At 43.8% G+C, this 21,646-nt stretch overlaps 1 protein-coding gene and 1 long non-coding RNA gene across 5 annotated transcripts in view; one reads left to right on the top strand and one right to left on the bottom strand.

The window, feature by feature from the left end:
* The window catches only part of WIZ (WIZ zinc finger), a 93,849-nt gene that overhangs the window by 32,096 nt on the left and 40,107 nt on the right, over positions 1-21,646 (top strand). For 3 of the 4 annotated variants that reach the window (XM_073588768.1, XM_073588770.1, XM_073588771.1), the window contains exon 5: positions 308-541. The exons of the other annotated variant lie outside the window; for it this stretch is intronic. In XM_073588768.1, the coding sequence (XP_073444869.1) occupies positions 308-541 (234 nt within the window). The remainder of the gene's footprint in view (positions 1-307; positions 542-21,646) is intronic. 4 annotated transcript variants of the gene reach the window in all.
* Positions 1-21,646, bottom strand: part of LOC141100351 (uncharacterized) — a 46,660-nt gene that overhangs the window by 18,147 nt on the left and 6,867 nt on the right. The window lies entirely within an intron of this gene.

Genomic DNA, 21,646 nt, shown 5'->3' on the forward strand with positions numbered 1-21,646 from the left:
GGTTGGGACGGCGGAGGGGGCGTCCCTGGTTGGGACGGCGGCGGGGGCGTCGCTGGTTGGGACGGTGGAGGGGGCGCACATGGTGGAGTTAGTCTGAACTAAGGAGAATTGGGGACATAATTTGAAGTTTGCAGGATGAATGGGCATAGTAAGCTAATAGAACAGCACAGGGGGAAGGTGGCCCTAGTTTGTAAAGGAGTCTGGTTGCCTCATTGGTTAGCTCAGATAAGGTGAGTAGGGTTTAGTTGCAGAGGAGGCCGGGTGAGCAAGATTGAGATGCCAGGTGATCTCATCTGTCCCTCTGCAGTGGCGAACTTCGACCCCAGTACCTTCAGCCTGATGCGATGCGAGTTCTGTGGTGCTGGTTTTGACACTCGTGCTGGCCTCTCCAGTCACGCCCGTGCCCATCTGCGAGACTTTGGTATCACCAACTGGGAGCTCACAGTGTCTCCCATCCATGTCCTTACTCGACTGCTAGCCCGCTCACCCGGTCGTCCACTGCCGCCCTTTCCACCTTGGCACCAGGACACCGATACAGACGGTAAGAAGCCTTTGTGCCTGTGTTATGACATCACTGATGACATCATATTGCATCATCACCAGCCTGCAATCAGACCCAAGTGTGTATCCTGGCTATTTTCTCCTTTTGCCTTTCTCTAACAACCTTACGTGTGTGGCTCTGCATTTCCTCCTTCTACCCTTGATCCTCACTTGCAGTGATAATGTCACCGGGCATTAAGCTGCTGGTGGCATCATCACACGGCCGTCCTCCTGCTCTATCCCTGGTGCACAGAAATAGAAATGCTGTACAGATTAAAAATTAGAGGCAGTATTGGAAATCATAAGCATTTTATGAAGTCGTGACAGTGATTAAAAGTGGATATGGAGTTCTACATCCCACAAAAAGCCCTGTCCTGCAGAACGTTTTCAGATAGATTTTATGGCAGATTCCATGGGGACTTTGCTTAGGGTTTATGGGAAAAAAAGCTTTGTTAGTTCTGGACTTGTCCTGAGTGTTTTTACCACTTATTTTGACCATTTAGAGCTAACTAAATCTTCTTGATATAGGTGATTCCAATGACACTTTTTTGGAATGTGATTAGGGACAGTATTATTTTTTTTCTTTTATTTTTTTGGTATTTTTTGTTTTTGAAGTCATTAGGAAATCACGGCACTTTTTTTTTTTTGAGACTATATAAAAAAAAATTGGCAGTACTAATGCAGCAAAGTGTGTTGTACTTGTCACTGCAACATTTCAGAAAAAACATAGTTTGAAAAGCCGGCCGGGGCCCGTAGGGAGTGACCTGACTAGTCCAGCCCGCCCCTCTCGTCTCCCCGCCCCTCTCGTCTCCCCGCCCCTCTCGTCTCCCCGCCCCTCTCGTCTCCCCGCCCCTCTCGTCTCCCTGAACAGGTCTATGTACACACAAGGGAGAAACCTGTCAATCAACTGGAGCGGTGCTGGGAGAGGCTGATCAGGGGTTGCGCCAGGCTAATTTTGTTTACAAAGGATGATGCGCTGCCAAGAACGATGATCTTGGTACAAACAAAAAGGTTATATCTCACACTAAATGAAAGTTTTGCTCGTTTGTGTCCGGTGACCTGCAGCCTGTTTTGAATACACGATTATTATATAACGATTATGATAAACCGAGCGTTCCTAGGATACCTTTGCTGTGTAGACTGGGACAGAATCAGCAGAGGGTGGGAGAATTAATGACCGCTTCATTGTATTGGTAGAGGCCCTAGATAAAACACATCCTGCTCTCCCGGGTGGGGGGCTGTTATCAGTCATGTCCTGACTGAAGATACACAGCTGATTTTCTGGATATAATACTACACCATGGGTGACCACCATTGATCGTACATTTATCACCTAGCCTGTGTTATACAACCCTTTTCATGCCCATTAATGTCAGCTGTCCAAAAAAAAAGCTACTACATTGACATGATATCTCTTCTACGTCTTACATATAACTTTACCTACATACAGTACCTTGAAAAGGTATTCACACCCTGTTAACCTTTCCATATTACACCCAGAAACTTACCGTAAATGTATTTCGTTGGCGTTTTATGTGATCTAACAACGCAAAGTAGTAAGTATTTATGGAGTGTAAAGGAAACTATACAGGATTTACTAAATATTTTAAAAATAAGAGATCTGAAAATTGTGCTGTGCATTTGTATTCAGCCCCCCTACAGTCTGATTCGCCTTAAATAAAATCCAGAGCGACCAATTGCCTCCAGAAGTCACATATGGTAATTAGTAAATTGAGCCCACCTGTGTGTCATTTATTCTCAGTATAACTACTGCTGTTCTGTGAAGGCCTCAAAGGTTTGTGTGAGAACATTAAGGATCAAACAGCATCATAGAAACCAAGGAGCACACCAGACAGGTCAGGGATAAAGGTGTGGAGAGGAGTAAAGCAGGGTTAGGTTATAAAAAAAAATAACTCAAGCTCTGAACATCTCATGGAGAACTGTTCAATCCATCATCCAAAAATGGAAGGAGTTTGACACAACTGCAAATCTACAAAGACATGGCCGTCCACCTAAACTGACATCCCAAGCAAGGAGAGCACTAATCAGAGACGCAGCCAAGAGGCCCATGGTCACTCTGAAAGAGCAAAAGAGGCCCACAGCTCAGGTGGGAGAATCTATCCACAGGAGAACTATTCTGGATCACATTAGCATATGGCATCTGATGCGATATGCTAATGACACTCAGCTCATATTCTACTGGGAGCCTGATCCGAGTGTCAGTGCACTGTGCTCCTATCATCTTGCATGAGAGAATCAAATCACAGATGAGAAGACAGAGAAAGTAATTTCTCCTCCATTGCTGACATCCGCGGTAATCGCACTGCACTCTGATAACATTCGAGTGCAGTCCGATGTTTCACATGCACCCATAGGCTTGTAGGGGTGCGTATGATTCGATTTTAGATTATAATCGCAGATCTGATCTGCCCCATAGAATAATGCTTGTTGGAGTGCTGGGCGATGTTTTATCACATGGCACTCAGCCGTGTTATACACTTGTGTGACTCCAGCCTTTAGTCTTATACCTCACATATTTTGCATTTAATAAAAGTGTGGCAAGTTGAAAGCCGTAAGATGTCCCATTTACAGTTTGCAAAAAGCGATGTAGTAGACACAGCGAACATGTGGAAGAAAAGGCTCTGGTCAGATGAGACCAAAGTAGAACTTTTTTTGTCTAAATGCGGAACGCTATATGTTTTGGAAAAACATCTCCCTGAAAACACCATCCCCACTGTCAAACATGGTGGTGACAGCAGCATGCTGTGGGGCGGCTTGTTTCAACAGGGACAGGGAAAGTGGTCAGAGTTGCTGGGAAGATGGATGGAGCTAAATACAGGAGGAAATGATCAGACATTGTCCCTATACAGTCACACGTGACTATTACAATACACAGGAGGGACACATTTATAAGATTACTTCTGCACAGGAACATTTTAGTTAAGCACATCCAATTGTGGAAATTATTATTATTCCAAGGTCTACTGATTAAAATTCACTTTTGTTTGTAAGACTGGGGCGTAGGTTCCATGTTCATGTGTGTGCATGGCCAATTCACAGTCCAGACCTTAATCCCATTGGGAATCTGTGGTTAGACTTGTAAATCGCTGCTCTCAGACGCCTCCATTCAATCTCACTGATCGAGAGTGCAAAGAAGAATGGGCAAAAATATCACCTCCAGATGTGCAAAGCTGGTCGAGACAGACCCCAAAAGACTGCAGCAGTAATTACAGCAAAAGGTGGTCCTACAAAGTATTAACTCAGGGGGCTGAATACAAATGCGAGTCACAATTTTCAGATTTATATTTTTAAAATAATTGGAAACCCATGTATCATTTCCTTTACACTTCACAAATACTTGTTACTTAACATTTAATTTGTAGCTTGTAACATTAGAAAAATGTGAAATAGTTCACAGGGTATGAATACTTTTTCAAGGCACTGTATGTTAACCCAATGCTGGCCAGTGAGTCACTCTACCCTTCTCTTTTTCAGCCCAGGAGGTTTTGTGGTCGTATACACTGAAGCCACAAGTTTTGATAGCAGCTCTATTGTGTGTCTGCGCCGTTTCTGTTGCTACAAGAGTCTTAGGGCCCCGTCACACATAGCGACGCATCAGCGATCCCGACAACGATATTACCTTGTCAGGATCGCTGATGAGTCGCTACATGATCGCTGGTGAGCTGTCAGACAGGCAGCTTCACCAGCGATCAGCACCAGCGACGCTGAGTGGACGCATTGCTGTGTACGTTAGTTACCAGCACGCTGATGCAGGGAGCTGGTAAACAGCAGGTTTCTAAGAGCCGCGCGGCGCTTAGGTCTGTTTCACACTTACGTTTCTGCAGTCAGTTGACCGTCGAAACACCAACGGGAGCCACCGGACCGTTGGTGTGACAGGATCTGCCGATCTAGGAGCGTTAAAGGAACCGAGGTCCTGTAAAAATTTACCGGCGTTGTAGCGGGGCCACGAAAAGAGAGCGGGGAACTCGCCGGCATGATCCGGTGATCGCGATTTGGATGTAGATCGCGGCCGGGAGTTGGAGCGCGATCCCGCCCGATCATCGCGGGAGTTGGAGCGCGATCCCGCCCGATCATCGCGGGAGTTGGAGCGCGATCCCGCCCGATCATCGCGGGAGTTGGAGCGCGATCCCGCCCGATCATCGCGGGAGTAGGAGCGCGATCCCGCCCGATCATCGCGGGAGTTGGAGCGCGATCCCGCCCGATCATCGCGGGAGTTGGAGCGCGATCCCGCCCGATCATCGCGGGAGTTGGAGCGCGATCCCGCCCGATCATCGCGGGAGTTGGAGCGCGATCCCGCCCGATCATCGCGGGAGTTGGAGCGCGATCCCGCCCGATCATCGCGGGAGTTGGAGCGCGATCCCGCCCGATCATCGCGGGAGTTGGAGCGCGATCCCGCCCGATCATCGCGGGAGTTGGAGCGCGATCCCGCCCGATCATCGCGGGAGTTGGAGCGCGATCCCGCCCGATCATCGCGGGAGTTGGAGCGCGATCCCGCCCGATCATCGCGGGAGTTGGAGCGCGATCCCGCCCGATCATCGCGGGAGTTGGAGCGCGATCCCGCCCGATCATCGCGGGAGTTGGAGCGCGATCCCGCCCGATCATCGCGGGAGTTGGTGCGCGATCACGATTATCGCAAGAGAGAGAGATTTTAGCGGCTCGCGAGCGGTAGTTAAGGTTTAAAATGTTTCCCAGAGTGAAAATAGCGGACCATCACTGTAAAAAAACGTTGCAGGGTCCGTCTCATCCACCCGGGAGCCGCTAAAATCTTGGCGGATCCGTACAATAACAGGTGTGACGGATGACCGTCAGTCAGGATCCGCCAATGATGTAAGTTTATGGGTGTAAAAAACGGATCCGCCCCTTTTTTGGCGGATCTATTTTTTAAAAAAATTGGCGGATCTTGACTGATTGGAAAAAACTGATGTGTGAAACAGGCCTTAGAAACCCGCTGTTTACCTTGGTTACAAGCTCCAGCTCGCTGATTGTTGCTGTCCCGGCTGCCACACGCAGCGATGCGTGCTGGCCAGCGGGAGACCAACGATCAAAAAAATGTCCAGGGCTTTCCACAACAATCAGCAATATCCGGCAGGGGGGCCTGTTATGAATGAGTCACCGTAGGAGGCAAAAGCAGAAATACAAGCTAAGTCCAGAAAACCAGAGAAGTTGGCAACTATCAGATTGCAGACCCCTGAACCTATCAACACAACTAGCAGTAGCCGTGGGGGGTTCCTACGATGCCCTAGACCCCTCGATCACAGCTGGAGAAATACATAGGCCTAAAGAAAGAAAGGGGAAATCTAAACTGCCCCAGAGCAGACCCCAAAGCAATAGGCAGCTCCCAACATATAATGACGGTGAAGCAAGATGAAAATACTAACACAGACAGAAAGATAGACTGAGCAAAGACGGGGCCCCAAAACTACCTAGACAGGAAAGGACAGCAAGGCTGCAGGGCAGAAGGGCGTCGGCAGCATTATATCCAGTCTGTAACTCCACTCAGCCAGTCACAATCATCAGCCTCAGGTGTTTGACAATCAGGCTCACTACCTTTCTTTACCAGAAGAGGGAGTTCCTCGGGCCTCAGTAATGAAGGGGAAAATGAACTCACAACAGTACCTCCCCCTTGAGGAGGGGTCACCGAACCCTCAACTATGCCACCAGGGCGATCAGGGTGAGCCCAATGAAAGGCACGCATCAATCGTTTGGCATGAATATCAGAGGCAGAGACCCAGGAATTATCCTCCTGACCATAACCCTTCCACTTAACCAAATACTGGAGTCTCCGTCTAGCCAGACGGGAATCCAGTACTTTCTCTACCTCATATTCCATGTTACCTTCAACCAATACAGGGTCTGGAGGTGCCACCCCCGGAACAACAGGTTCAACAAACCTCTTCAACAAAGATTTATGGAACACATTATGGATTTTAAATGTGACAGGAAGAGCCAAACGAAAAGAGACCGGATTAATAATCTCCACAATCTTGTAAGGTCCAATAAATCTAGGCTTAAACTTAGGAGAAGCCACCTTCATAGCAATATTTTTTGATGATAACCACACCATATCACCAACCTTAAACTGGGGACCAATGGTCCTATGTCGGTTGGAAAACCGCTGGGCCTTCTCCTAGGAGAGAGAGATAACTTATCCACCACTTGGTCCCAGATCTGGTGCATTCTCTCCACCACAGTGTCAACACCTGGGCAGGCAGAGGGCTCCACCTGCCCTGAAGAAAATCGAGGATGAAACCCAAAGTTACAAAAAAAAGGTGACATCAAAGTGGCAGAACTAGCTCTATTATTCAAAGCAAATTCGGCCAAGGGCAAAAATGAAACCCAATCATCCTGATCAGCAGAAATAAAACATCTCAAATATGACTCCAAGGTCTGGTTTGTTCTCTCTGTCTGCCCATTGGTCTGAGGGTGAAAAGCAGAGGAGAAGGACAACTGAATTCCCCGCCTGGAACAGAAAGTTCTCCAAAATCTAGACACAAACTGCACTCCTCTGTCAGATACAATGTTCTCAGGAATCCCGTGCAAACGAACCACCTGTTGTAAAAACAGGGGCACCAACTCAGAGGAAGACGGCAACTTAGGGAGTGGTAAAAGATGAACCATCTTAGAGAACCTATCACAAATCACCCAAATAACAGTCATCCTCTGAGAGACAGGCATATCAGAGATGAAATCCATTGAAATATGGGTCCATGGCCTCTTGGGGACAGGCAAAGGCATCAACAACCCACTAGAGCGAGAACACGATTTAGACCGGGAGCACGTCCCACAGGACTGCACAAAATTCCTGACATCACGAGACAAGGAGGGCCACCAAAAAAAACGACTCACCAGATCTCTAGTACCAAAAATACCTCGATGACCAGCCAAAGCAGAGCAATGAACTTCAGACATCACTCTCTTCTTCCACTGGTCAGGAACATACAATTTTCCACTGGGACAACGCTCAGGTTTGTCCTCCTGGAACTCTTCCAGAGCACGTCTCAAATCGGGCGAGATGGCAGAAAGAACTACCCCTTCGCCTAAGATGGTAGCAGGCTTGGTCACCACCGGAGAATCAGCAAGGAAGCTCCTAGAGAGGGCGTCTGCCTTGACATTCTTTGTTCCAGGAAGAAAAGAAACCACAAAATCAAAACGTGTAAAAAACAAGGCCCACCTAGCCTGTCTAGGGTTCAAGCGCTTAGCCGACTCTAGGTAAATCAAATTCTTGTGGTCAGTGAGGACCACGACTTGATGCTTAGCTCCCTCCAACCAATGTCTCCACTCCTCAAATGCCCATTTCATGGCCAACAGTTCCCTATTCCCCACATCATAGTTACGTTCAGATGGAGAGAACTTTCGGGAAAAGAAAGCACAGGGATTCATTTTAGATGTTACAGGATCATTTTGGGACAAAACAGCTCCTGCACCAATCTCCGAAGCATCCACCTCTACCTGGAATGGAAGTGAGACATCAGGTTGCCGCAAAACCGGGGCGGAGGTGAATCTTCGCTTCAACTCCTGAAAGGAAGAAACAGCCTCCGGAGACCAATTTAACACATCAGCACCCTTTTTAGTCAAATCAGTCAATGGCTTGGCAATACTAGAAAATTTTGCTATAAATTTCCGATAAAAATTAGCAAAACCCAAAAACTTCTGGAGGGCCTTCAAAGAAGTGGGCTGAACCCAATCGTGAATGGCCTGTACCTTGGCCGGGTCCATTTCAATAGTTGACGGGGACAAAATAAATCCCAAAAAAGAAATCCTCTGTACTCCAAAAAGGCATTTAGATCCCTTGACATACAGGGAATTCTCCCTCAAGATCCGGAACACAGTCCGAATATGTTCCACATGAGAATCCCAATCCTTGGAGAAGATCAAAATATCATCCAGATAGATAATCAAAAATTTGTCGACAAAATCTCGGAAAACATCGTTCATGAAGCACTGGAAGACAGAAGGGGCATTAGTGAGCCCAAAAGGCATCACCAGGTACTCAAAATGTCCCTCCGGAGTATTAAACGCCATCTTCCATTCATCCCCATGCTTAATGCGAATAAGATTATACATCCCCCTGAGGTCAAGCTTGGTAAACCAGCAAGCACCTTTAACTCTGGAGAATAGATCAGAAATCAGGGGTAACGGATACTGATATTTAACAGTAATTTTGTTGAGGGCACGATAATCAATACAAGGTCTTAATGATCCATCCTTTTTGGCTACAAAAAAAAAAACCGGCACCCAAGGGTGACGAGGATGGTCTAATATGACCCTTCTCTAACGCCTCCTTAATATAGGATCGCATAGCCTCGTGCTCGGGTACAGATAAATTGAAGAGCCGACCCTTGGGAAATTTACACCCCGGGCTCAGTTCAATTGCACAGTCATAACTCCTATGAGGAGGCAGAGACGCAGACTCATTCTCACTAAATACATCATAAAAGTCCGCCAAATAATCAGGAACATCATGCGACTGAGGAGAGGTGGAAAACACCGGAGCCTCACTAAAGGCACACCGACAACCCCAACTCACCACAGACAGATTTCCAATCCAAAACTGGATTATGAATCTGTAACCAGGGAAACCCCAGAACAACAGTATCATGCAGATTATGCAACACCAGAAATCTGCAATTTTCTTGATGGTCTGGGGCGACCCGCATTACCACCTGGGTCCAAAACTGGGGTTTATTTTTAGCCAAAGGAGTAGCATCAATTCCCCTCAAAGGGATAGGCGTCTGCAGAGGTGTCATCGGAAACCCACAACGTTTAGCAAAATCCAAGTCCATTAGGTTTAGGGCTGCTCCCGAATCCACAAACGCCTTGGCGGAAAATGTGGACAGGGAGCAGATCAGAGTAATAGCCAGAAGAAACTTAGGTTGAACACCCCCAACAGAAAACGTGTGTGCAAAGCGTTTCTCTCGTTTGGGACAGACAGAAATAATATGCGAGGCATCTCCACAGAAAAAACACAACTTATTATGCCTTCTGAACTCCTGACGCTGCTCTCTGGAAAAAAACTCTTATCACATTGCATAGGTTCAGACATTTGTTCAACAGGTGGCAACACCTCTCGTGCAAACGCCGATCAACCTGAATGGCTAATGACATAGAATCGTCAAGACCAGAGGGAACAGGAAATCCCACCATAGTATCTTTTACGGCTTCTGACAACCCCTTCTGAAAGAGAGCAGCCAAGGCATTATCATTCCAGGTAGTAAGTACTGCCCACTTTCGGAATTTTTGACAGTACAATTCTGCAGAATCACGACCCTGTCTCAATGCCAGCAGGGTCTTTTCAGCCTGATCAATGGCATTAGGTTCGTCATACAACAACCCCAAAGCTTGAAAGAATGCGTTCACATTAGTCAGAATATGATCATCTGGTTTCAAAGAAAACGCCCAATCCTGGGGATCGCCACGCAGCGAAGAGATGACAATTTTAACCTGCTGTGCGGAGCTCCCTGACGAGTTAGGCTTCAAGGCAAAAAATAATTTACAATTATTTTTGAAATTCAAAAATTTTGACCGATCCCCAAAAAATACATCAGGTGTAGGAATCTTTGGTTCAGCAGCATGTGAATGAGCAAGGTAGGTGGAAATTCCCCGCACTTCCGCAGCGAGCTGCTCCACACGATCAGACAATTGCTTCATCTCCGTTGAGAGAGAAAAAAAAATTCCCCCTACGGCCTCAGAGATCTAGAGGAAAAAATATACATTTTTTTTTTTTTTTTTTTTTTACAATTCTTTCCTGCTATTGAGTACCCTAGAATCTGCGGTAGGGCGGGTGATTGTTATGAATGAGTCACCGTAGGAGGCAAAAGCAGAAATACAAGCTAAGTCCAGAAAACCAGAGAAGTTGGCAACTATCAGATTGCAGACCCCTGAACCTATCAACACAACTAGCAGTAGCCGTGGGGGGTTCCTACGATGCCCTAGACCCCTCGATCACAGCCTGAGAAATACATAGGCCTAAAGAAAGAAAGGGGAAATCTAAACTGCCCCAGAGCAGACCCCAAAGCAATAGGCAGCCCCCAACATATAATGACGGTGAAGCAAGATGAAAATACTAACACAGACAGAAAGATAGACTGAGCAAAGACGGGGCCCCAAAACTACCTAGACAGGAAAGGACAGGAAGGCTGCTGTCTGCAATCTGCCAAAACCCTATCAAAGACATAAGCCAACCAGCTGATATGAAAAAGGCCCTGAAGCAGCTAGGCTTCAAAAACTGAATCAGCACTCAGGTATTTTCAGAAGACAAAGCTAAATGAATTCAGCACACCCCAGCAGGGAATGGCAGAAATCCAGAAAAACAAAGCAAAAACAAAGTCAAAGCACAAAAGCAAAAGGCCGAGCAGCAAACTTAGCTTTGGAGGAGCAGGAATTCAGACTGGTCTCCAAGGATCCCACAGAGAAATCACCCGCAGGGCAGAAGGGCGTCGGCAGCATTATATCCAGTCCGTAACTCCACTCAGCCAGTCACAATCATCAGCCTCAGGTGTTTGACAATCAGGCTCACTACCTTTCTTTACCAGAAGAGGGAGTTCCTCGGGCCTCAGTAATGAAGGGGAAAATGAACTCACAACAGGGGCCGGTCGCTGATAGGTATCACACACAGCGATCTCGCTGGTGAGATCGCTGTTGCGTCACAAAGCTTTTGGGGGAAGAGTCTTGAGGAGATCATTTGCATATTCCCAGTGCCTTCTGGGATAAGTGAAGAGTCTCCGCGAGCTCAACGATCACTGGGTTTTGGCGGTTGCAGCTCAAAAGAGGAAATAGGAAAACCAGGGGAAGAGTCTTGAGGAGATCATTTGCATATTCCCAGTGCCTTCTGGGATAAGTGAAGAGTCTCCGCGAGCTCAACGATCACTGGGTTTTGGCGGTTGCAGCTCAAAAGAGGAAATCGGAAAAACCGCGCGCCGATAGCTCATCTTTCATCGTTTTTAAGAAATCTCAAGATGGAAGAGGCCAGGAGCCATTTGGTGAGCTGCATTTCTTGCTACATGTTCACAGATTTACCAGTGGAAAAGCCAAACTTCACATGCCACAAATGCAAGCTTGTGTCCCTGTTGGAGGAAAAGTTGCAAAATCTCGAAGAGAGGTTAGCTACGTTGAAGATCATTAAGGAAGGTGAAGAGTTCTTGGACAGAGCAGAATTATCTCTTCATGTTACAGAAAGAGAAGAAATTCGAAGTGCACCTGAAGAAACAGAGGAATGGAGACATGTGACCCAGAGAAGCAGGAGGATCAGGAGGCAGTCAGCACCCATACTGCTCAGAAACCAGTACCAGGCTCTCACGCAGGAAAACGATGAAGAAATACATCAGGATAAGACTTTGCCAACAAACAGCAACCTTGTACGCCTTCAGAGTCCTCCTGGATGGAGAAAGAAAAATGTTGTGAAGAAGAAACGGAGAGTGGTGGTCATGGGGGATTCCCTGCTGAGAGGAACAGAGGCCGCTATCTGCAGACCGGATATAACTACAAGAGAAATGTGCTGTCTTCCAGGTGCAAAAATTAAAGATGTGTCTGACAGGATATCAGGACTCTTCAGACCTACAGATGACTACCCATTCCTGCTACTACATGTGGGGACAAATGACACCGCAAGAAACGACCTGGAAATCATCTGCAGAGACTTTGAAGACTTAGGCAAGAAAGTGAAAGAACTGGGAGCGCAGGTGGTCTTCTCTTCCATCCTCCCAGTGGATGGCCATGGAACAAGGAGGTGGAATAAGATTCTGCAGGTGAACAACTGGCTACGTCGATGGTGCCGTCAGCAACGATTTGGATTTCTGGATCACGGAGTGAACTACTTATACGATGGACTACTTGCTAGAGATGGGGTGCACCTTACGAAGACTGGAAAGCATGTATTTGGAAGTCGCCTTGCTACACTTGTAAGGAGAGCTTTAAACTAGAACAACATGGGAAGGGAAGCAAAAGACCAGAAAAAGCCATACACCTGACAAATGCTATTGAGAACTCTGCTATTAGAAGTGGAAAGGAAGAACAAAGACGAAAGAATCTAATTAATAAAAATATTGGAGAAAGAGAAACCAATCACAAACTAAAATGTTTCTATACTAATGCACAAAGCATGGGCAACAAACAAGGAGAATTGGAACTACTAACACAGGAACAGAAATATGATGTAATTGGAATCACTGAAACTTGGTGGGACAATACACATGATTGGAATACAAGACTAGAAGGATACAACTTATTTGCAAGAAACAGACTTGATAAACGAGGAGGGGGTGTCGCATTGTATGTTCGAAACGCGTATATCTGCACAGAGATTGAAGCTTCAGAGACTGGGAGTTCTGTGGAAACTGTTTGGGTAAGAATACAAGGACAGAACAATGGAAAGGACACCATTGTAGGCATTTACTACAGGCCGCCTGTGCAAGCCGAATATATAGATGAACTCTTTATGCATCAGATGGCCAAGTTCTCCAAAAAATATGACATAGTTGTCATGGGAGATTTCAACTATCCAGACATTTGTTGGGAATCTCTCTCAGGCAAAACTAACAGGTCAAGGAAATTCTTATCCTCTCTTGCTGACAACTTTATCTTCCAAAAGGTAAGGGAGAAAACAAGGGGAACTGCTACCTTGGATCTAATCCTTATAAACAGGGAGGAAATGGTTGAGGAGGTAAAAGTGGCTGGGACCCTAGGAGGTAGTGACCATGCTATTTTAGAATTTTGGATTACTAGAGGTGGAAGACCTGTGAAGACTCAGACGTCAAGGTTAGATTTCAGAAAGGCAGATTTTAAGGGATTCAGAAAGAGAATTGGAGGGATCCAATGGCTGGATATCCTTAAAGACAAAAATGTCCAGGAAGGATGGGAAATCTTGAAAAATGAAATTCTCAAAGCACAGTTGTTAACAATTCCAAAAAGAGGGAAGAATAGGAAGCATTTAAGGAAACCAGGATGGATGAACACAGAACTTAAGCACATGCTAAAAAGGAAGAAAAAAATGTTTATAAAATGGAAAGAGGGAGGCATATCTAAAGAAGAATATAATGCTGTCTGCAGAACCTGCAGGGCACAAATCAGATTAGCTAAAGCTGAAAATGAACTGAGGCTTGCAAGAGATGTCAAAAGCAATAATAAAGGATTTTGGGGATATGTCAAAAGTAAAAGAAAACTCAAAGATGCTATAGGATTTTTACAGGATGAAAATGATGAAATGGTAAGACAGGATGTTGAGAAGGCTGAACTTTTAAATTCCTATTTTGCATCTGTTTTCTCTCAGAAAGGAAATGCAACATCAACTGTTATTCACTGTCCTATTAAGGGAATAGAAGAATCCAGGATATCTATAAACAGAAAGATAGTGAGGAAACACTTAGCTAACCTAAATGAATTCAAGTCTCCAGGTCCAGATGAATTACACCCCAGAGTACTGAAGGAGATAGCAGAAGAAATTTTTGAACCCCTCTCCATAATCTTTGAAAATTCTTGGAGAACAGGAGAAGTGCCAGAAGACTGGAGAAGAGCAAATGTTGTTCCTATCTTCAAAAAGGGTAAGAAGGTGGACCCAGGCAACTATAGGCCGGTGAGTCTGACTTCTATACCAGGAAAGATCTTTGAACAAATTATTAAACAACATGTATGTCAATACCTGGATAAGAATGAAGTGATTAAACAGAGTCAGCATGGGTTTGTAACTAATAAGTCATGTCAGACTAACTTAATTTCCTTCTATGACGGTATCACTGATTGGGTGGATCAAGGAAATGCTGTAGATATAGTATATCTTGACTTCAGCAAAGCATTTGACAAAGTCTCTCATACAATCCTTATTGAAAAAATGACTAAGTATGGAATGGACAAGGCAACTGTTAGGTGGATTCATAACTGGCTTAGTGATCGGACCCAAAGAGTGGTCGTAAATGGCTGCACATCCAGTTGGAAGAATGTCTCAAGTGGGGTACCACAGGGCTCTGTCCTGGGCCCTGTATTGTTCAACATCTTTATCAACGATTTAGATGAAGGAATTGAGGGTAAACTGATTAAATTTGCTGATGACACAAAGCTAGGAGGGATAGCTAATACTAGAGAAGAGAGAGAGAGGATTCAAAAAAATTTAAATAAACTGGAGAAGTGGGCAGCAACTTAACAGAATGGTTTTTAACAGGGAGAAATGCAAAGTACTACATCTGGGCAATAAAAATGAAAAAAGCATATATAGAATGGGAGGAATAGGGCTAAGTGACAGCACATGTGAAAAAGACTTGGGTATACTAATAGATCACAGACTGAATATGAGTCAACAGTGTGATGCAGCAGCAAAAAAGGCAAATGCAATTCTAGGATGTATTAACAGAAGCATACAGTCTAGATCACGTGAAGTCATTATTTCCCTCTACTCCTCTTTGGTCAGACCTCATCTGGAATATTGTGTCCAGTTTTGGGCACCACATTTTAAAAAAGACATCAACAAACTGGAGCAAGTTCAGAAAAGAGCGACCAGAATGGTGACCGGTCTGCAAACCCTGTCTTATGAGGAAAGGTTGCAGGATTTGGGAATGTTTAGTTTGCAAAAGAGAAGACTGAGAGGAGACTTAATAGCTGTCTACAAATATCTAAAGGGCTGTCACATTGTAGAAGGATCAACTTTATTCTCATTTGCACAAGGAAAGACTAGAAGCAATGGGATGAAACTGAATGGGAAGAGACACAGATTAGATATTAGAAAAAACTTTTTGACAGTTAGAGTGATCAATGAGTGGAACAGGCTGCCACGAGAAGTGGTGAGTTCTCCTTCAATGGAAGTCTTCAAACAGAGGCTGGACAGACATCTGACTGGGATGATTTAGCGAATCCTGCTTTGAGCAGGGGGTTGGACCAGATGGCCCAGGAGGTCCCTTCCAACTCTACGATTCTATGATTCCGCTAGCGAGATCGCTGTGTGTGACAGGGGCTTTACACTACTACATTCTATATAATGTGCAGATGTCTGAGACCCCCAAGGGGGTTAGTTCATTTCCAGTCCAAATGGTCAATAAGTTATTTATTTTTCAGCACCAGGAAAAAAAAATGAGTTTCATGCTCCCTTGTCTCACTATTACAGCCTCCATTCTTTTTGGGAGATTGCTCTTTTTTTAATATATTTAACTGTTTTTTTTTTTACACTTTAAATATATACATCTTTTTTGATAAGTCGGGCTTTTTATCTGGAGGGCCCTCATTCTCCCTCAACAGCTATATCTGGAGATAAATAAATCAAAAAAAGGGCAGCACTACCAAAATTAAATAGTTGGTGCAAAACCTATTCAGCAGTGTCCAAACAGCCAAATTAACAAAAGTAAAAAAATAGGCAGCACTCAAATTAAATGTGAAAAAAAGTGGATACTTTACTGATCCTCAAGTGGCAACGTTTCAACGGTGACCCGTCTTTATCAAGCAATGTGCTCATAGTCAGTACAAACTTAAATAGTAGTAACACATGTGTATACAATTTCAATAATTAATCTGTTTTACATATTCAAAATGGCCATTGCCATAGTAACATTTACAAGTGCTCCATACAACATATGTGCATATGTCCGAAGATCTAGATTACAAAGTGCGACAGTGCATATACAGTGCTTAAAAAGACTCAGCTTGTCAATAAAATGATCATGACACAACTTATGAAGGTACTAAGGCTTATATAGTTAAAAAAATTGGTATACTTTACTCATATCCATGCAGCTCTCTGTCACTGCTGGCAATTAGCTGTGGTCAGTGTTGTTTGTCGCTGCCCAGCTCCAACATGTGATTCATCACTGCAAGGCCGATCATTGCAGGATGCCTGAGCATGCTCACTAAACATACTGTTCAGAACTGCCATTTTACTTCAGGGCGCCACAGCCCTTTTGCTGATTCCATGTAAATACATGTATTAGTGCCTGGGGTTGCGGATTTACACCTGGAATGGTCACAAACCCTAGAGGCACCCACCAAGGTGACAATATGGTTGTGTTGCTGTTTTTACAAGAGATAACGACCTCACACAGTCTCTCTTTACAGCATTACCCAATCCTGAATACCCTTTCACCACCAGAGGTCACTCTCTATGCAGTTCCCATTCACTCTATTTCACACATACCAGGCATTAGTATACTGCAGTGAAATGGCAATAAAACTCATTCGATAGAAAAATGAAAAAATATATATTTTTACATAACGCCTTTTATTAAGTACCCTTCATAATCTTGTAGTCACTATCTTCACAGCATCATAGAACTGGAAAACAAATAAAAAGGATATAATTATAAACATATCCATATATATTAAAATATCAATAGCACATACATCACACAGAAGTCAGGTTACATGGAAAGTTATAGCCAAAAAAGGTAAGTTTCTCAAAAAATATGTACCTTAAAATCAATGTTTAATCCTGCCGGTTTTAATGTCCCCAATTCGTATATCCATCTCATTTCCAATTTTTTTAAAACTTCCGTACGGTTCCCTCCTCGTCTATGTACCGGTACATAATCTATAATTCTAAATCTCACATCTTTCTCTGTATGTCCTTGTTCATTAAAGTGCTTAGGGACAGGCAGATCTTTGCGTTTTTTCCGTATGTCGCACCTATGCTGATTTAACCGTGTCTTCAGATCACATGTTGTTTCTCCAATATAATAAAGTGGACATGGACATTGTAACATGTGTATTACATAATCTGTATTGCACGTTAAAAAACGTCTGATGTTTAACGTATGTCCTGTACGAGGATTTTGGAATGTGGAGCCTTTAAGCATTAATGGGCAGTTTACACAAGATAAACAGGGAAAACAACCCTTCCGCTGAGTATTTGTTAGAGTCAACTGCTTAGTTTGTTTTAATGACCCAATGTCTGCTTTAATCAATCTGTCACCCAGACTTCTACTCTTTCTATATGCAAGAATTGGGGGGTTTTTAAATTCCTCTATTTGTGGACACCCCTTATTCAGAATCGGCCAATGGTTCATTATAATTTTAGATATTTGTGGACTTTCTTCACAGAAATTACTTAGGCTAGTTTCACATTAGCGTTTTTTTGCGCAGCGCATCGTGCGCATAAAAAACGCAAAGAAAAACGCAAAACAAACGCGCTTTTTTTAACGTCATGCGCACACTGATGCGTCAAAAAAACGCAGCGTTGCTTGCGTTTTACATGCGTTTTTGCATGCGTTTGCGTTTTTTTATGCACATGCGTTTTTAGGTGTGACATTTTTTCCATTGTCTAGAGAACATTCTAGACTTGTTTCATTCAAAAACGCATGCGCAAAAAAACGCAACCGTGTGCAAGACCATGCGCACGCATGCGTTCCCACAGACTTCAATGTGTTGTTTTTGCGCATTCCGTGCACAAGCGTGCGCATGCGTTTTTTTGGCGAGACAGGGTGCACCAAAAAATGCAACATGTTGCGTCTTGCGCGCCTGGCGCAAAAGACAAAAAAACGCATGCGCACGAAAACGCAAGTGTGCGCAAGACCATGCGCACGTCATGTTAAACATAGGTGCACAGTGCGCATGCGCACGGGTGCGCACGATGCGCTGCGCACAAAAGCGCAAATGTGAAACCAGCCTTACAAAAGGAATTCTACTCATATTATCCTGTTTTTTCTCCTCAAACAAATCTCTCCTTTCCACCTCATCCAGTCTCCTTTTCTGTTTAGCCAATATACTTTTGGGGTACCCCCTCTGTACGAATTTTTTACTCATATTGTCGACTGTCTCTGTTAGTTTTTCATCTTTGCTAACTATTCTCTTAGCACGTAGATATTGACTATATGGAATAGCATCCAGCATTTTTTGTGGGTGATGGCTAGAATAATGGAGGAGGTTGTTTCGATCCGTCTTCTTGCAAAAAAGTTCAGTATCCAACCTCTCTCCATCCTCCTACAATGGAATGTTCCAGAGTAGAGTTGAACTTTTTGGATGTGTTGATAAGGAAGGATGGAGAGAGGTTGGATACTGAACTTTTTTGCAAGAAGACGGATCGAAACAACCTCCTCCATTATTCTAGCCATCACCCACAAAAAATGCTGGATGCTATTCCATATAGTCAATATCTACGTGCTAAGAGAATAGTTAGCAAAGATGAAAAACTAACAGAGACAGTCGACAATATGAGTAAAAAATTCGTACAGAGAGGGTACCCCAAAAGTATATTGGCTAAACAGAAAAGGAGACTGGATGAGGTGGAAAGGAGAGATGTGTTTGAGGAGAAAAACGGGATAATATGAGAATTCCTTTTGTAAGTAATTTCTGTGAAGAAAGTCCACAAATATCTAAAATTATAATGAACCATTGGCCGATTCTGAATAAGGGGTGTCCACAAATAGAGGAATTTAAAAAACCCCCAATTCTTGCATATAGAAAGAGTAGAAGTCTGGGTGACAGATTGATTAAAGCAGACATTGGGTCATTAAAGCAAACTAAGCAGTTGACTCTAACAAATACTCAGCGGAAGGGTTGTTTTCCCTGTTTATCTTGTGTAAACTGCCCATTAATGCTTAAAGGCTCCACATTCCAAAATCCTCGTACAGGACATACGTTAAAACATCAGACATTTTTTAACGTACAATACAGATTATGTAATACACATGTTACAATGTCCATGTCCACTTTATTATATTGGAGAAACAACATGTGATCTGAAGACACGGTTAAATCAGCATAGGTGCGACATACGGAAAAAACGCAAAGATCTGCCTGTCCCTAAGCACTTTAATGAACAAGGACATACAGAGAAAGATGTGAGATTTAGAATTATAGATTATGTACCGGTACATAGACGAGGAGGGAACTGTACGGAAGTTTTAAAAAAATTGGAAATGAGATGGATATACGAATTGGGGACATTAAAACCGGCAGGATTAAACGTTGATTTTAAGGTACATATGTTTTGAGAAACTTACCTTTTTTGGCTATAACTTTCCATGTAACCTGACTTCTGTGTGATGTATGTGCTATTGATATTTTAATATATATGGATATGTTTATAATTATATCCTTTTTATTTGTTTTCCAGTTCTATGATGCTGTGAAGATAGTGACTACAAGATTATGAAGGGTACTTAATAAAAGGCGTTATGTAAAAATATATATTTTTTCATTTTTCTATAGAATGAGTTTTATGGCCTTTTCACTGCAGTATACTAATGCCTGGTATGTGTGAAATAGAGTGAATGGGAACTGCATAGAGAGTGACCTCTGGTGGTGAAAGGGTATTCAGGATTGGGTAATGCTGTAAAGAGAGACTGTGTGAGGTCGTTATCTCTTGTAAAAACAGCAACACAACCATATTGTCACCTTGGTGGGTGCCTCTAGGGTTTGTGACCATTCCAGGTGTAAATCCGCAACCCCAGGCACTAATACATGTATTTACATGGAATCAGCAAAAGGGCTGTGGCGCCCTGAAGTAAAATGGCAGTTCTGAACAGTATGTCTAGTGAGCATGCTCAGGCATCCTGCAATGATCGGCCTTGCAGTGATGAATCACATGTTGGAGCTGGGCAGCGACAAACAACCCTGACCACAGCTAATTGCCAGCAGTGACAGAGAGCTGCATGGATATGAGTAAAGTATACCAATTTTTTTAACTATATAAGCCTTAGTACCTTCATAAGTTGTGTCATGATCATTTTATTGACAAGCTGAGTCTTTTTAAGCACTGTATATGCACTGTTGCACTTTGTAATCTAGATCTTCGGACATATGCACATATGTTGTATGGAGCACTTGTAAATGTTACTATGGCAATGGCCATTTTGAATATGTAAAACAGATTAATTGTTGAAATTGTATACACGTGTTACTACTATTTAAGTTTGTACTGACTATGAGCACATTGCTTGATAAAGACGGGTCACCGTTGAAACGTTGCCACTTGAGGATCAGTAAAGTATCCACTTTTTTTCACATTTAATTTGAGTGCTGCCTATTTTTTTACTTTTTTTTTATATCTGGAGATAGAGATATATATATAGATATAATATATTTATCAAATAATATATATAATTTTTTTTTTTTTTGCACGCTCCCCATTCCCTACAGGCAGATAAGTGCTTACTGCACCCTCTCCATAGAGATCACGTGAGCATTGGTAGGCTAAGCATTTTCTGTATCTTCACATCCACGTACTTTCAAATATGTCCATTGAAGTCTGGGGTGGACCGGATCATTGATCTCAGAACATTTTTGGTCTTGAGGTTCTTGACTTGTAATAACTGTATTCGGCATTAATAGACCATCAACCAAACTGGAGCTCCTGTGCTTTATCAGAGAGACATCTCTCTCTAGCCACGCCTTACCTTATCAAGCAAAAGGATCGGCAGTGCAGAATCGGACATGCCGGATCCACATTGCGCCTGACATCATCTGTCGGGGGAGAGTCGGGCGGTCCCCCTACGCATTAGACCAGTGTTTCTCAACTCCAGTCCTCAAGACCCACCAACAGGTCAAGTCTTCAGGATATCCTTAGCATTGCACAGGTGATTTCAACACCCGCTCAAGCATTAATTCCATCACCTGTGCAATACCAAGGAAATCCTGAAAACATGACCTTTTGGTGGGTCTTGAGGACTGGAGTTGAGAAACACTGCATTAGACTGTTGGCCGAATCCTTCAATATCCTCAGCCGACGTTAGCCTGTTGTGTATGGGGACCTCTTGTAAGCTCTTGAGCTCCCGGCTGCTCTTGATCACCCGCAGAGCAGTGCAGTTCCGGGTCTGTGTCAGTCAAGGTACATGCAGAGTAGAGACAGGATCTCAGCAGAGTGCCACCTCGGAGATAGACATTCAGATGAAGAATTTTTCACTTTATTCATAGGACTACACATTTTAAGAATGGACTGTTCTCCTCCTCAGGTCTGGTTATGATTTGACTGGACCTGTTCATTCTCTTAAGTGTGCAATCTTATTTTATGAATAAAGTTAGAAATTCTTGATTATTCTGTCTAGATCCACAGTTCCATTCATTCTCTTAGGACTGCTGCGATTGTATATTAGCAGCTCATAGACCTTTCATGTTAAAATCCAAAAAGTCTGATCCTTCTTTCCTCTGCCGTCAATCAGCCATCGATGCCCCCATACAC

The sequence above is a fragment of the Dendrobates tinctorius genome, unplaced genomic scaffold (assembly GCF_039654945.1).
Source record: "Dendrobates tinctorius isolate UK_male_01 unplaced genomic scaffold, ASM3965494v1 ptg000104l, whole genome shotgun sequence".
Classification (NCBI taxonomy): Eukaryota; Metazoa; Chordata; class Amphibia; order Anura; family Dendrobatidae; genus Dendrobates; species Dendrobates tinctorius.